This window comes from Onychomys torridus, chromosome 4 (assembly GCF_903995425.1).
Source record: "Onychomys torridus chromosome 4, mOncTor1.1, whole genome shotgun sequence".
Classification (NCBI taxonomy): Eukaryota; Metazoa; Chordata; class Mammalia; order Rodentia; family Cricetidae; genus Onychomys; species Onychomys torridus.
In genome coordinates this window covers 129,334,028-129,352,091 of record NC_050446.1, presented here as the reverse complement: position 1 = coordinate 129,352,091, position 18,064 = coordinate 129,334,028, and the positions used below count along the sequence as shown (strand labels likewise).

Here is an 18,064-nt window from a genome sequence, read left to right as displayed (position 1 = left end):
TCAAAAATATATTTAAAAACATGCTGCAAAAAACTCAACATGAACAAAAATATATGAATTATTTCCCCTAAACAAGGGGTGGCAAATGTGAATGGGGGGTCATGCATGTTGCTTATGTGAGCAGAAGATCCCAGTTATTGAAGCAACAATAAATAATAAGAGTGGTGAAAAGCTGAAGATCATTCACCATTTCAATGGCATTTGAAGATACTATTAAGTCTTAGCTCTGACAGGTCCAGTGTTCATCAGATGTCCTTACACTGTAAAATGCAGTAATCTCTGTTTCTTGTGGATTTCTCCAGTCTAAACACCAGAGGGAATTCTAATAAAAAACCAGCATTATCTGAGACAATACTTAGCAAATAAAACAAAAACCAGCCTATATATGCCAGCTCACAAAACCTCTGCGTGATCTTTAGCAATCTGGTCTGCCACTTGAGACATCAATCAATGTTTCCTTGCTGCCTGTACTAGAGCCAGAAGATAACATTTCACCTTCCAGGATGGCTACATAGTGCAGCAGAACTTGTATTTCATGCTTGGGCAGATTGGTAAATACTTGGCTAGAAACCCATTAAGTGGCCAATTTCCAGTTCTGTAGATGCCCTGAAATGGATCACCCTAGAATGTTGAAACCTTAATATCTGGTGACAACCATTTGAGCTCTAACTCCAAAGGCCCCATCCATGGTATTCTGGCAATCAGTCATGGCTCAAAGCTATGCGAGATAAAGCCTTTTCCCATTGGGGCATCCATAAGCTAGGACCTCTTCTGAATGGTATGTTTAAAATGATTCCTTTGGTATCTCTAATATCATGGATTCTGATTAAGTCCTTCAGGACCTCAGAAGTAACTAGTAGGTACTTGAGATATTTGCTTTTTCCTTCAGTAAACTATTAGCAGAGGAAACATGGATTGGAGAGGAAGGATTTATTAAGTAAATACATTTGTATTTAATTCCAAGAACCAATGTTCAGAGCAGGGGTCAGGTCAGGGATCTATAGCCTGCAAGTGAAATCTCAGTATCCTAAGAATGCATTTTATGTGTTTAAAGTTATAAGGGGAGAAAGTAGATGGCTCAGTGGGGAAAGGTGTTTGCCACCTGTCTTAGTCAGGGTTTCTGTTCTGTGAAGAGACACCATGACCATGGCAACTCTTATAAAGAAAACACTTAATTGAGGGCAGCCCACTTACAGTTTCAGAGGTTCAGTTCATTATCATCATGAAGGTGAGCATGGCAGCGTGCAGGCAGAAGTGGTGCTGGAGCTAAGAGTGCTACACCTTGTAGGGAACAGGAAGCGGACTGACTGTCACGGGGGAAGCTTGAGAAAAAGAAACCTGAAAGCCCGCCCCCACAGAGACACACTTCCTCCAACAAGGCCACATTTCCTAATAGTGCCACTCCCTTTGCGGGCCATGTTCTTTCAAATTACCACACTATCAGACCTGAAGACACGAGTCTGATCCCTGAGATGCATATGGTAAGGGAAGAAAACCAACTCTAGTAACTTGACCTTCACAAGAATGTTGTAGCAAGTGCATTTTCCATACACAATAAATAAACCAATTTAATTCAGAATAAAGTAAAAGGGAAAGGAGGGACTAGACAAAGGGACTAGACAAGAGACACTAATCATGACCCTCAAAACCTGAAATATTTACTATCTGGCCTTTTAGAAAGGTTTGCAAAGAAATCTCTCATTATTGATGTCTCTAAATAGATTAAGAACTACGAAGACTTGATTCTATTCATCTTTACCATGTCCTCACCACCATTCCCATCTTGAACTTGACCATGATTGATGTTAGAAAAGCCATATTACTGACTGTTATCTAGGGTGTCTACCCAATGCACCCATAAGCCTCTGCTCTCAGGTGAACCAGCTCAAGTGAGCAAGGATTTAGGGTGATACCTGTGTTTATCTTATCACCCTCAGACCTCCAGGACAGCACCTGCTTATAGAACCACCTACTTAAGGGCCACGAGTCAGTATTTGAGTCTACAGACAAAGCTACAAGCTGTTCCTAACTCTTTCTTTTGCTGGAGAAGTATATACATGAGCTGAACAAGGACATGGTGCCCAGCACTTACAGCCATAGGACAAGGGAGACTCCAATTAAAGTACCCCATTGTGTGTATTCCAAATCCTTATGATGCCAAGGTGGCTGAAGAGACAAGAGTCATAGCCTTGAAGTAAAAACCCTAAGTTTCATCAGCATCTACCATATCTGAATTAACTGGTCTGTCTTAACTGTTTACTTTTAAAAAAAGATTCATTGATTTCCATTTTATGTCTATGAATGTTTGCCTGCATGTGTGTATGTGCACCATATGTGTGTAGTATCCACAGAGGCCAGAAGAGGCCATAGGATTCCCTGAAATTGGAGTTACAGAGATAGTGAGCTACCATGTAGGTTCTGGGAACTGAACCCAGGTCCTCTGCAAGAGCAGCCAGTGTTTTTAACTATCTCTACTGACCCTTAACTGTTTATTTTTAAACATGGGGTTAATTCCACATATCTTCTTTTAATTTCTAAGGAATTCATGTTGAACTTGGATGTCTTGATTCTGCTTTTTTTTTTTTTTTACTTTAACTGAGTATGCATAAAACAAAGCCTAAAGTGTGTTATGGAGACTGTAGTTATTCAGTTTAAATCAAAGTTCCATCACTTCCAAGATGTGTATCCACACTTCAAACCCCTGAGACCTAACAGTGGATGATACTGCCCATACCTATGACCATGTTGAAGATCAAATGTTAGTAGGATGTCTAGTTCTTGGAACAGTTCCCCACACACTGTAAATTCTCAAAGAGTGCCACATATGTCATCCTTCCCAGCAGCAGTCACGGCATGTCGCTAACCTCCTAAAACTCAGCTCAGGTATACCTTGCTCCAGGAAGATGCTCGAGCTCAGGTATACCTTGCTCCAGGAAGATGCTTGGTCCTTCCCAGAGTACCATACACCCTAGACAACTTCCCTTTCAATCTTATATGAATGATATTTTGTTGCCTTTCTGTGGCTGTGATAAAAAAACAAAACAAAACAAAAAACAAACAAACAAAAAAACCCTCAGACCTAAAGCAATTTGTAGAGAGGAAGGGAATTACTTGGCTTATACTTCCAGGTCACAGTCCATGACTGAGGGAAGCTAGGGAAGAGAGCACAAAGGACCACTGCCTGCTGGCTGCCTCACCTGCCCACACTTAGGTAGCTTCCTTATGCAGCCCAGGACCATCTGCCTTACACATTTTAATGTTACAATCTAAACTCCTTTTCTAAATTTCAAACTTGTTTAAAGATGTGAAACATGTTGGCTTGTTGAAATAAAGTCTCACTATGTAGCTCAAGCTGGTTTTGAACTCACTGGGTAGCCCCAGGCTGACCTCAAACTCATGGCCCTCTTTCATCAGCCTCCCTAGTATTACTGAATTACACACATGAACCACCACATCCAGATATAGATGCAGAAGAGATTTTTTTGGTTTTTGGTTTTTGGGTTTTGTTTTCTTTTTTTTTTTTTTTGGTTTTTTTTTTTTTTTTTTTTTAGTTTTAGGGTATGTTCTCCTTAAGACATATCTGTCACACTGCTCTGCAGGTAGTTGGCAGAAATTCTATACAGTTTTTTTTTTGTATAATTAGTATGTCAGGATATAAAAAGATTTTAATTTGGGAGAGAAAAAAAAAGGTGATAATTGCTTTAAGCGCTATGTTAAAGTTAACACGGTTAACCAGAATCCATAAATAGAAAAGGTAAATCTGATCTGGAGGTGGGGCAAGGAGAGGACAGTGTGGGGTGATCACACATATAAAACCAACCCCCAACATCTACTTCAGCATCTGAAATGCCAACCAAGTTGATTACATGAGTTTTTAAACCCACTTTCTCCCCTCTCTATATATGCATATATGTGTATATATACATATATATTATATATAATATGTAACAAAATGCTTTTATAATCATACTAAATATAAATTTATTTGGTTTCAAGAGTTGTGACAGATATCATTTATATTCTGTAAATTCATTAGAAAATTTTATGTGAGCAAACTCCATTTGCTCATAAATCAATCCACTAAACAACAACAACAACCCAAATAAAGGGTGTGAAATACCATTTCCAATTTTAGGCTCAGGCCTGTTGTCATTAAGGATTCCGATTATGAGGGAGAGGCCATTGTAAGGCTTTAACGTCACCCTCAGTGAGCCCACTCTGCGGTCCCTAAAAAGGCCTGCTAAGTGACAGGCCATTTCTACCCTGGGGCTCACGCCTTGAAGGAAATTCTGGAATGACAGGTCTGCTTATGGAATGGGTAGCATCCCACAGGCTGCCACTCCTCATTCCAAAATTAGACTTTGTCATAGACACAGATCTCAGAGGTGGCAAAAATATCTGACTGCTGCAGGGAGGTCCCCAGTTGTCCCACAAGCTCTCTGCTGCTTCCCCAACAAGGCAGCTGGCGGCTAAGATCCACCTCATTCAGTCATTCTGTTTTAACCACCTCGGAAGCTGAACAATAATGCACTGAATTTGAAAACCATGAAGGTGGGGAAGAATTATAAGGCATATAGTACCAGAGTTCCTAAAAACATACTCAGATTTTTTAACCCAGTTTGCATATGTGTACCTGTGTTTCACATGTAAGAGCACGTGTGTTCAGCTAAGGAAGCTCTTGCATGTACATTCACCTGTGGTTGCAGGCCAAGGACAAACTCCACTGTCATTCTCTGGAATGTTTCACCATTTTTTAAAAAAGACAAGTTATTTCACTGGCCTGGACCTTGCTAAATATGCTAGGCTGGCTGGCCAACAAGACCTAGGAGTCCACCTGTCTTAGCCTCCCAGCAGTGGGTTTACAAACTTGTGCCATCACACTGAGTTTCTGTTTTTGAATGTGGACTCTGGCACTTTGCAGCCTAAGGCATCTCCTCAGATCTCTGTTTTCTTTTTTTCCTTATAAGTGAGCAGTTGTTTGGGGAAGGTGCTCTGATACTGAGGGAGATTTGGAAATGAGTCAGATTTGAAAGCACTGACCAGCTCCAGTTTTAATACTTCAAGACAGTGTTGGGGGAGCACACTGGAGTTGTAACTAGACAAACCTGCCCAGAACTCCTGGCTCCAACAACACCAAGCCCCCACTGCTGCAGGCAAATGATTTGGTCAGCTTGAACATCACTTTTCTCATCTGTGCAGCAGGAGTGGGTAATTTATTTCTTCCAGGATGAATAAATGAAGCAGTCTCTTCCAGGAGAAGTCCCAAGGGACCTTGAGACTCACTATCTAACATCATAATCTGTATGACAACACAACATAGTAGGTCCTCCATAAACATTTACGAATAAACAAGTGACTGAGCCTGAATGAATGAATGAATGAATGAATGAATGTATTACTGTGGTGCTTAGAAAAAAAGCCAGGTACAGTCCCTGGCTTGTTGCAGGAGACTAGATAAACAGCAATGATGACATCACTAATGAACAGGTCCTCGAGGAATGAATGAAATTACCAGAAAATTTAATAAGATTCAAGAAATAAGAAAGTAGAATCAAATCATTAAATAAATAGTAGTGTAGGAGGCAGATGCTACGGTTCTGCTGTCCCCTGTTCCTGAAGTCCTGTGAGGTCAGTCTCTCCATGACTGTGGTTAGGGGTTGGAATTTGAGATAGAGTATGTCAGAAAAATGAGGTGAAATTTCCATAATTGTCCCTAGTGGGATTGTGGCATCCAACTTGCAAGAAGACTCTATTGCTGAATTTGATGAAGGAAAGGGCTGCATTGCAGAGACCCATGTGGCAAAGAGCTGGCCATGGCCTCACTAGCAAGAAACAGAGGCTCCAAATTCTGAGGCTACAAGGAGATAACATTCCCCAGTAACCATATGATCACCGGGTCACTTCTTCCCCAGTCTCTCCTGCAAATGGGACTGTTGTCCCAACTGACAACATATACAGCTTGAGAAGAAACTGAGGCAGAGGGACCCAGCTGAGCTAAGCCCTAAGTCCAAACCCCTCACATTGAAATGGTGCATGTGCACTGTGTGCTCCATCCCCAGCATCCCTGTGGTATTGTGTTCCCCCGAAATATTGTATGTTCCCCAAAATAAATTTATCTGGGGTCAGAGAACAGACAGCCACTAGAACAAAGCCAGAAATAGTGGCTAGAAAATGGGTCAGAGCAAGCCATAGCAGAAGTTGGGCAGTGGTGGTGCACGCCTTTAATCCCAGCACTTGGGAGGCAGAGCCAGGTGGATCTCTGTGTGTTCAAGGCCACTTTAGAAACAGCTCAGCGTGGTCACCCACACCTTTAATCCCAGAAACCCAGCCTTTAATCCAAGGGAGTGATGAAGAAAGTAGAAAGATATATCAGACGTGAAAACCAGGCACCAGAGTTAGTTAAGTATCTGGCTGGTAAGCATTCAGGCTTTGGAGCAGCACAGTTCAGCTGAGATTCATGTGGAGGACTCAGAAGCTTCCATCCTGAGGAAACAGGATCAGCTGAGGAACTAGCAAGGTGAGAAAACTGTGGCTTATTCTGCTTCTCTGATCTTTCAGCATTCACCCCCAATAACTGGCCTCGGGTTTGATTTTATTAATAAGACTTTTAAGATTGCTACTACACATCCCCAATGAACATGAGTATGTGTTGATTCATGGCACCTGAGTGCTCATACCTTGTCATGCAGCAATAAAAAACCACTCACTTGCTAATCCAAATTAGAGAGTGTCTGGCCACAGTATGTGCAGGAACTCTCCTGGCTGAATGTGACAACCCAGAGCAGGGGGCACTTCAGAGAACAGAAGGTCCCAAGTCTGTCTGCAGATGGCAGGCATGACTGGGCATAGCCAGTGTTTGTCATTTTGAGCTGGGTGGTCATTGTGGCCTGACCCTTTCACTGTCCGTCACAATACAGAGAATGGAGTTTTAGGTGAGACCTATTCATTTTTACATATTGGTTCTCCATTTGGAATTTTTAGAACCATGGTCACCTAAACACCTACAGAGCAAGAAAACATGTCTAGAGGTTTGACACAGAACAATACAGTGCAAGTTGGAAGTACCCCCCAGAAACCTGTTCCAACTCTGAATGCCAATAATTTTTACTAATTCTTTGATAATTTCAATGTATTTTTTTTTATCTTATTCACATTATCCCACAACTCTTCCCAGATCCACCCCCCTTTCTCTACCCACCCAATTTTGTGTCCTCTTTATCTTTAAAAAATACTTCAGGTCCATCGTGTGCTGCCCATGTACTCTTGGCTCTGTAGCTATCCACAGAAGCATGGTTGGCCTAGGAGGAGCCACACTCTTAAAAATAGTAAATAATAATAATAATAATAATAATAATAATAATAATAACAACAACAACAACAACTCTCCCTGTCCCAGTATACCAATAGTTCCTTAGCTAGGGTGTGGAACCTTGTGCCTACCTCCCATTTCCATGCTGGGATTTGGTCTAGACTGTGCATGCTGTCACAACTACCCAGCTGTTTCCTGAAAACATCATTTTGTTACAGTCACCATTGCCTCTGGCTCTCATGATCTTCCTGGACCTCTTCCACAATGATTCCCAAGCCTTGGGAGGAGCAGGTGTAAAAAAGATGTCCTTTTAGGACTGAGCACTCCCTGGTCTCTTATTCCCTGCACTGTGCTTGACCAGTTGTGGGTCTCTTCTGTGAGTTAATCACCGTATATTGCAAAAAGACACTTGTCTGAGGAGGTTGAGAGATGCATCAATCTATGGGCATAATGATAGATTATTCTGAGTCAGGTTATTCTTCTAAGCTGCTGATCCTGGGCCTTCAATCCAAGGGTCACTAAGAGGGCTCAAAAATATACAGAATTCCCCTGAAATATTATGGGTTACAGAATAGAAAAGTAATACACCCACCCTTCTCTTCTCAGTCATTGGGCACCTGAGATCCAGGATTGTGGTAAACATTTGACACAAGTTGGTGCCTCGAACCACTTCTGTTCTGGAGGCCTAAGACTGAAGTCGACTTCTCCAGGTGAAACTCGAGATATTTTCATGGTTGGTTTTTCTTCAAGCTTTGAGAACAGACTCAGTCTCTGTGCTTTCTCTAGCTGCCAGAACACTCCTGCACCCTAGTCATGCCCTGGCTGTCACTTTCAAAGTCAGCAAAGTGCCATCTTGAGTCTCTTTGTGGCCCTGTGTGGCTCTCACGGACACCCACTACCCGATGTCTGACTATTTTTCTCCTACCAGCTTCTGGAGATGACTTTGGACCTACTTAGCAAATCTAAGCACTCTTCCAATATCAAGGTCCTTAACCTGACCATCACTGAGAAGCCCTTTCCCCTCTAAGACACTGTAGAAAGCTGGTAAATGACCAGTTTGGGGTTTTAAAGCATGGATGCCATTGGAAAGTTGTAAGACGGCTAAAGCTAGAGGTGACTGTCAACACCCCTTTCAGGTATAACCTTGGCTACTTGGAAAGCAGACTAGCAGGAAGGCAAAAGTCATTGCTAGGAGAGAATAATGTAGTATGAATCTTAAAGGGTCTTACTAATAAAAACAAATCCAGATCCAGGTATTGGGGTGAACTCTGAAAGATCAGAGAAACAGAACAAGCCCCAGCTAACCTCACCTCATAAGCTGATCTAGTTTCCTCAAACTGGAAGCCTCTGGTAAGTCCTCATCCAAAATGATCTCCTCTGAACTGCTGCTAAAAGCCTGAAAACTTAACAGGCTCTAGTTCCTGGTTTTCACGCCTTATATACCTTTCTGCTTCCTGCCATCAGGAAGTTCCTGGGATTAAAGGTGTGTGTCACCATGCCTGGCTGTTTCCAGTGTGGCTTTGAACTCACATAGATCCAGATGGATCTCTGCCTCCAGAATGCTAGGATTAAAGGTGTGAGTGCCACCATTTTCTGGCCTCTATGTCAAATGGCTGTTCTGTCCTCTGACCCCAGATAAGTTTATTAGGGTGCACAATATATTGGGGAACACAATATCACCACAGAATGGTGCTGATTCTATGTGACTCCAACCTCAGGCACAGAAAACCAAAACACTACTAACCCCAGGCCAGGTGCAGTCTCCCTCTGGTCCACTGTATCAGAGAGGGTCTTTCCTCCCCTAATCAAGATCTGATTAAAATATACTAATGTTTGGCTTTCCACACTCCCCAGCTTAAGTGCCACATCACTCAGATCCCACTTGGACGCTTACTCACTTCATCTGAAACAGGATGTGCTTGCTTTAAAATAGCACATCTTTCCTAGAACTCACGAAGCGCACAGCAAATTAAGGGCAAATGACATTATTTTCTAGTTAAATTTTCAGAGGGATGATCTGAATGAATTACTCATACCCCTGATTAATTTTAGTGGAAATAATGAGGAGACAGAAAATGGGAAAACATGCACACATACATCCCTGTCTGCCTTTCCAGAACCAATTTATGCTAATTAAGGCTTTTCAAATAAGGCAATCTCACAGACACTTCCTTAGGACCTGACAAGTATCTAATGGGAAAGCAGCCAAGTCCTAGGCAGTGGCATGCTCCTGCCTAGGGTGAAGTGACTTGCATTCAGCTTTGCTGCTATCTGTTTCTCCCTCTGTCCTTTATCCTTCTGTCTGTCCACTGAATTATCCTTACTGGCACACATAGAACGGTAAGTATGAGGTCAGTATATGAGATATACTGTCAGTCCACATGTGCCAAAGTAAAGTTGCGTTGGAAGGCCATTTGGAATCAGAATCAAATCTGTTAAAGAATTCAGTCTTTGATTCAATGTTTAAATTTTAAGAGTTGACACGAAGTCGTCGCCATGCATACAGATAGAGCACTGCACTGAACCAAGGTTTTAAATATGCCTATTCTATTTCATGTGGACAGGGTTTTCACCTTCATGCATGTCTGTGCACCATCTGCATTCCTTGTGCTCACAGAGACCAGAAGAGGATTCAAATCCCCTGGAACTGGAGTTATAGATAGTTGTGACTACAATGTTCCTTTGTCTGAAGCTCTTCGACGATGCATGGATTTTGTAGTAAACGTGGCTCTTCCTCCCGATTCCTACAGTTGTCTGTGATCTAAACCATCATGTTGCATCAGTCTCCACTCCTTCCAAATGCTGTCTTTAGGTTGCCTCTACTCAGACACAGACTGACAGACAGACAGATGAGTGGTGTAAGATGTGGCTGTTGTTGAGATCAACCTGAAGCAATGGATTTACTCAGCAGTGGGCTATGCCAAATGTAAGCAGATCTCATGGAAACCTAACTTTCTACTACTTTTCTCATTCTGTGAAGCAGAAAACTGGAGCTTAGAAAAATCTAGAACTTTACTCCACAAAGCTGTAATGGTGTAGTGCTGGTGTTGGAACTAGGTTTGGTTACAAGGCAGCAATCATGAGCACAATGACAGTGATGGCCTGTGTCTGCACTATCTGTGTCTATTCCATGCTGGTTAGATTAGTCAAGGAGAGGTGGGGGGTGGTGAGAGGAAGAGAGAGAGGTGGGGGGAGAGATTGTAATGAATGTGGGGGATCTTGTGCAAACAGACATTTCCTGTCCCAACTGTCCAGTCACAAATAACCAAGACAGAGGCTGAATATGAATTATAAATGATCAGAAAGTAGCTCAGGCTTGTTACTAGCTACCTCTTAAACTTAAATTAATCCACATTTCTATTTATGCTTTGCCATGTGGCTCATTGCTTATTACTTCATTTTCTACACATCCTGCTTGCTTGGAGGCTGTCTAGCATCTGTCCTAACTCCACCCTCCTTCTTCCCATCATTCTCAGTTTGACTTTCCTGCCTAACTTCCTGCCTAGCTACCTGTCCTGTCAGCTTTTTATTAACCAATGAGAGTGATACATATTCACAGTGTAGAAAAGGATTGCTCTACAGCAGGTTTGAGCTGTAATATGAAGGCCTGAGATTCAGAAGCACTGATGTTGTCACTTCAAGTCTGAGTTTGCAGATAGCAAAAGACCAGTGTGCAAGGTCAAGACCATCAAGCAAAGAGACTGAATTCATTCTCCTTTTAAGCTGTATAGGCCTCCAACCAGTAGAATGAAGCTCTCTAACACCTCAGAATACAAATTTGTTTCTTCAAATTACTAATTAAAATAACATATCATTCAGAAGCATTCTCACAGCAACACCAGAATAATGTTTAATCAAAAACCTGGCAAATCATCCCCTACACAAGTTGACTCTCCCACCCCCTTAATTCCCACCAGATCGTGTACATCCCAAATCACCTCTGAAATGCAATTATGATCATACATCCAACTCTTGGTCCAGAATGGGCAACGCAGACCTGGCTCTCTCCCCTCTTTCAGTAGTAAGCTCTGGCCCCAAGAAGGCTACTCCCAAAATAAATGTTACATGCACATTTTCAAATTGTAATCCAACCCCTTTAATCTTATCATGCCACATGAGCTCCTTTTTTTTTTTTTTTTTTTTTTTTTTTTGTCCTTTGTGTTTCTATTTAAGATTTCTTGGTATTTGGGTCTGGAGAGATGGCTGAGCAGTTAAGAGGGTGTACTACTCTTGCAGAGGACTGGAATTCAATTCCCCTCACTCAGCACCTATGCTATTCATAATTGCCTATAATTCCAGCTCCAGGGTATGCAATACCCTCTCCTGGCATCTGTGGGTACCTGCTTAGCTCATATGCATGCACTCATATCCAGAAACACATATGTATACACAAAATTTAAAATAAAAGTAAAAGAGCCAGGCTTTGCCTTTAATCTCAGCACTTTGAAGACAGGCAGTGGATCTTTGTGAATTGGAGGCTAGCATGGTCTACATAGTGAGTTCTAGGACAGGCAGGGCTTCATAGAGGGACTTTGTTTCAAATAAAAACAAACAAACAAATAAAATCTTAAAGATTTCTAGAAATATTTCTTCTCCTTCTATAAGACACTGAAGAATTAAATTTTCTTTAAGTCAGAGTCCCTAGCTGCATACAATACAAAAGACAGGTGTTCCAAACTCATGTGTGCATGCTCATGTCATAGCATCTTCATACAATAGCAGATGTATGGCTATGTGTGCTATCTCAGGCTTTCCCTGTCTCAAAAAGCATTTGTAGTTGAATTGCAACTCATTCCCTGCAGTTACTCACTTCATACTAGCACAAACTCAAATCCTTCATTTGAGCCAGGAATATTTCTCCCCAGGTTCCCTCAGCCTTCTTTTTGTGTGTGTGTGTGTTTTCTAGGCACATTTGTTGGCTGGAAATAATAACTTCTGATAAAGTTATACATACATATTCAGAGGCAGGCTAGCCACATAGCTGAATCTATGTTAATACACACTCATTCAGTGTTAATGTAATGTAAATTACATTGATGAACCTGCTGTTTAAGCTTACTGAGAAGTCCCACCCTCTCCAGTCCCAAGCATGTTTATCTCAAAGTGTCCTCTAAAGCACCCTGTCCAGTGACCCCCGCTGATTCTCTTGTGGGAAAGAGAAATAGCAAGCAGCTAAGGATTCATTGTGTTCTGGAGAACAGGTAGAAGGCAAACCATTCCAGAAAGACAACACTACTGTTTATTCTTGGGTGTAAAAAGGCCTGAAGTAGGAATAGGAACAGAAATTCATCCATGGAGAGAAAAGACTCAGCTGGATGCCTCAGATGAGATTTCCCAAGTGATTTCTGCTGAATGTTAAAAGCTGCCATTTTGATGTTTTTACCTTTGCTTGCTCCAAGCCAGGATACCCGAGTCTTTTTCTGTTGATGTTATAAGCACCTGCCTTGATATTTTACTATTTCCTGCTTCTCTCCTGTTTGTTTTCTTTTTATTTGTGCTTCCTACATGCTTAAGAAACTCACCCATTTGAAATTGAAAGAGCAGCTGTCAGTGAGCATCCTTCAGAGCGAACACAACAAATGCAAATACTCATGTGTAATAATTAATGAGAAAGTAGATGGTTTATCAGTTGTCACACTGGGAATTCTAGGGATAACACTCAATCCATGTCCTACAATGTTAAGTCAAGAAACAAACCAATTGCTTATGTAAAGTGGGCCGTGTTGCTCAGCATGGACATTCCCAGATCACAGTCTATAGTGGAGTGTGCTGGGCAGAAAGAGGACATTCCAAACATACCATTGAATTTTTCACACTCTGCAGCAAGCGCTCCTGCTGCTCAGCTATGGCCAGTGCAGCAGAATGGACCTTCTGGTAGATGGCCTCGCCGTCTCGTGTTTGAAAGATAAATAGCCCTTCACCAGTCTCACACATCCTGTGAAGACAAAAGCAAGAAACTTCTGAAAACCCAGCTCTCAGAACGTTGACATGGCAAGATTTGCTCATTGAATTTTAGTACAGGGTCATGCTATGTAGCGCTTGCTGGTCTAGAACTCTAGGTAGTCCGAGTTGACTTGCAACAGCCCTCTGTGTTTGCCTCCTGAGTCCTGGGCTTACAGGAATGCCATTTGAGTTCATTTATTCTTAATGTGATTCGAGCTCATGTTCACATTTGCTAAATAACATTAACCAGACTAAAATGGTCAGTGTCCAATTAATTATTCTTACAGTGGGCATGGAATCAACACTCCTAGCTGATAAGTACTGAATGGTGTTTTGTTTTGTTTATTATAAATTGAAGTAGAAGATAAGTACTGTTTCTCCATCCTCAGTATAATGCCACACTCCAAAGGGGACCCTATGGCACTGATCCCTCCTCCCACTCCAGGAACAATCTTTCAGCAGAAAACCACTATGTGGGCTGTAAGCTCCCAGAGGAAATGGGGTTCTGTCTTTCTTCGATACTATTCTAACCTCCTAGTTCTAAGAGCCCTAGGAACTCTTTCATTTCCAAATCTACATATCAAATGTTGGTCCAGCGTCCTGTCAACATGCTGGATCCAATGCAACCCATCACCCTTCCTTAAGGAGCAGGACTCTGCTGAGTTAATGTATGGGACACATGGGAAATTCTTCAAGGAAAACAATGTATATGGGTTTGGGAATGGAGGTCAAACATTTAGAGAAAGGGCATATCCACCCCAGTCCACAAAAATCCAGAAATAAACTGATAAAGGGAAATGGCCAGGCACCATTAGACAAAAACAAAACAAATTCTTTTTAATTGTGTATGTAGCACAAATCTTAAAGAGTCTTATTAATAAAATCAAACCTGGTGCTAGTTATTGGGGTGAATGCTGGACAATCAGAGAAGCAGAACAAGTCACAGCCACCTCACCTCACCAATTCCTCAGCTGATCCTGTTTCCTCAGACTGGAAGCCTCTGAGTCCTCATCCAAATGGATCTCAGTTGAACTGCTGATAAAAGCCTAAAAGCTTAACTAGGCTCTAGTTCCTGGTCCTCGAAACCTTATATACCTTTCTGCTTTCTGCCCTCACTTCCTGAGATTAAAGGCATGAGTCACCATGCTGGGCTGTTTTCAGTGTGGCTTTGAACTCACAGAGATCCGGATGGATCTCTGCCTTTGGAATGCTAGGATTAAAGGTGTGTGTGCCACCATTTTCTGGTCTCTGTATCTAGTGGCTGTTCTGTTCTCTGACTCCAGATAAGTTTATTAGAGTGCACAATATATTTTGGGGAACACAATATCACCACATGTGCATATACAAATATATTAATTACTACAAGTATTTTTAATGTAAAAATATTTATTTTATGTGTATAGGTGTTTTGTTTACATGTACATATGTGCATCACATGCATGACTGGTGCACTTGGGGGTCAGAAGAGGACACCAAATCCCCTGGAACTGGAGTTAAGGACTGTTGTGAGACATCAGGTGGGTGGTGAGAATCAAATCTGAGTCCTCTGTCCTCTGAAGAGCAGCCAGTACTCTTAACTGCTGAGCCTTCTCCCCAGCCACTACTGCCAATACTTTAAAGAATTTGAATCAAAGCACATATAGTAACACTGAAAAGAGTTCTGGTATGAATACATACAACAATGGTAAGAGGTTGTATTTGTTTGTTCTAAAGGAGATGGCCGTCTAAATCCCCTCTTTCTACTTCAGAAGTTCTTGCTGACAGCATGAACACTGCCTCACTGAATGCTTGAGTTTTGTTCATGTCTGAAAAACTGTCTGACACAATAAAGAACTAAGGAAGTTTCCAGCTCAAGCCATTGTTCTTTTTTGTACTTATCCAGTGCATGCAATTAGTGTCATAAAACAAGAAAGATACACCCCACTCTAATTATTCATAGTTGGCCCAGGACCCCAGCCATGGAGTGGGGGGGCTAAATAATGGCTGACACTGCTTAGCTTCAATTTCATGAATATGGATTTATGAGTAAAGGGAGAAGGGGATGCTGGGAAAGAGGAAAAAAGAGTTTGGTTTCAATCGGTGACAATTATGGGATTGTAATAATGTATTAAAGCTAAGGTTCAAAACCTTCTTCAATTGACTTCGTTTCATGAAGACATCTTATGCCTTTGCAAGCCCTTCTCTCACCTCTTTGGAATGGAAGTCGCTGTATAATCTCAATTCCATTTCCTTGCACAAAGTTCTACAAGGCCTTGTGATTTTTCCACATCTCTTTTACCACAAAGTACATGAATTTATTAAGAGGAAGAATCAACTTTAATTGATTCTTTAAGGGGAAGAAATCACCTGCTGTTTCTCCTATGATAGAAGTCACTGCTCATTGACTTACCGAAATGACTGCCCTGTCCCTTGAGTACAAGAAGGCACCTGTTACTCAGAAGCATCTAGAAGATGGCTGAAGAACACCCAAGTTTGAAGGCACACTTCTTAATCCTTGTGCTCCAGGGGCCTTTAAAGGCTTGTTTTGTTTTGACTAAAACTCATAGTAAGAAATACAATTTAGATTATGACCAAATACATTGATCTATTGCTATATAGGTTGATCATAAATCTATTAGCATGCTAATGTTTTCTCCCTCTCAGCATCTGTAATTCCTATACATTATGACTCATTAACTGGCAAGAACAACTCTTAACAAAATCATCCTTTGGACAATTCCTAGAGTTTTACTTGTTTGTGTTGAGATAGAGTGTCATCATCCTGTTCAGTCCTCTAACCAGTATGTACTGGAGGAGGGGCTTAAACTGCTGACCTACCTGCCCACATGTGAGTGCCAGGTCTACAGCTGTGGGTCACAATTAGTGCTAGGTATATACCTGTGTATCCTAACGAGTGCTGAGTCTACAGCTGTGTGTCATGATGAGTTCTGGGCCTACAGCTGCATGACACAATGCTTGGTTTAAGCAGCAGCTGTGTTCAAACTCAAGGCTTTGTGTGTGATTGGCAAGCCTTCTACCAACTGAGCCCACCCACCAATGTCTCCTTTGGAAAAGCATAACACAGATCTTTTCTTTAATGACATCATTTAAATATCTCAAATACTGTGGTCAAAAACAAAGGAAATCAAAATGACTATAGCATCAAGCATTGTTTTCCCAACACTCATCTAAAGCCAATGAATACACACACACACACACACACACACACACACACACACACACACACACACACCATTCAGATACACAGACAGACAAACAGACAGCCCCACCCCCCACCCCCACACACAACACTGCCACAGACACTGCCATGGCCACAGCTTACCACTTACAGAAAGAAATGGGAGTCACATCCCTAACCATCATAGCTCAGGTAGAAAAACAAGACTTTCTATTCAGACCCCCTAGGGCATAGAGAGTGAAGGAGACAAGGCTAATGGGAAGTAGGTTTCTTTTTTAAAGATTTTGAACCTACAATAAGCTAGTAAGGCATTTATATATACAAAGGAATCCAATGTTATAGCTGCTTCACACCATTTAAGACTAGTAAGAAATCTTACATATAAAGTTAGCTGATTTTAGATGTCAGCAACCTGTTCCATTATTTATATTTTGTTCTGGAAGGGCCAAAATGGCTTGACCTACCAATTATGGCCAAGAGGTTCCCCACTGTGCAACAAAGAGATAAGATTCATGAAAGAACTCTCAGTAGAACAGACATGTGGCCTCTGGTTTAAATGTTGGGATTTCCTTCTGTTTACTTAAGAATGTGTGCCCTTTAGCTCTACTGCGTGACTCACAGAGTGGACAAAACTTGGCTTTTCCATGCAATTCCTTTCAGCCTCTTCTAATCCTGGCACATAAGCCCTTCCATTCTACTTGCTTTGCCTGACTGATTGGCTTGGAGCTGTTTCATAAGGAGCGTCTCAACACATTAAAATGTTACTATAGGCCTTGACAAACAGTATAGTGGGTTAAGGGCCCAAGGCAATAAAAATAAAAACACATCAAATAGACTAATGGCTTTATATAACCCAGCACCACAGTGCAGGCTGGTCAGCTCTTTAGAAAACACAAGAGAAAAACTTGCTCGGGCATTCATACGTTGAAGAGCAGGAAGGCATTTTGGTATCTTGTAACTTCCTCCTTTCTCTTTATCCATTGCTTTTATCTTGGATGCTCTTTGAAGGATGTCTCAAACTGCATCTTTATCTCAGAGGAAAGGTAGGGGCCACATCCCAGAACAACATCAGGGATGCCTGAAGATGGTGGGGATGGAATATATCTGGGGGGAGACGAGAAAGCTGACCTTGGCCTGAACTCACACGGGATCAGAAGTGAGGGAAGTCTGGGGGACTACTTTTGGTCAGAGCATTTTATCACAACAGAAGGAAAATTATGACACTATCTTTTCCATTTTCTGGTAGAAGAAGAGGAATTCATTTCTCCTGACCAAGTCTGTGGTGAGACAGAGCACCCCATGTGAATTTCTCTACTCAACATAGTGAGAAAGAAGGATGCCATGCCCACTTACTTTTTCTTCCTTGATAATAAGGAATGAGCTGTCTGAAACATTCAGATACTGGAGAATGTTCAATGTCTTGGAAGCAAGCACACAGCCAAAGAATACTGCAGAGACAACAGCACAGCTTTCACTTTGCGCGTGGACTCTTCAGTTAGAAGAGAGTCCAACTTCTCCACTAAAAAGTTATCTAGCCAGTTAGACTGAATTTAATGTGAGCTACATAAAAAGCTGCTATTTATTTTCCAAGTCTGTTTAAATGACCTTACGTCCCAAGCAAAAACTCTTTCCAT

General features: G+C 41.7%; 1 protein-coding gene across 1 annotated transcript in view; it reads right to left on the bottom strand.

The window, feature by feature from the left end:
- Dok5 (docking protein 5) overlaps nucleotides 1–18,064 on the bottom strand; it is a 148,423-nt gene that overhangs the window by 24,930 nt on the left and 105,429 nt on the right. The window contains exon 6 of the mRNA XM_036185022.1: nucleotides 13,109–13,244. Within this exon, the coding sequence (XP_036040915.1) occupies nucleotides 13,109–13,244 (136 nt within the window). The remainder of the gene's footprint in view (nucleotides 1–13,108; nucleotides 13,245–18,064) is intronic.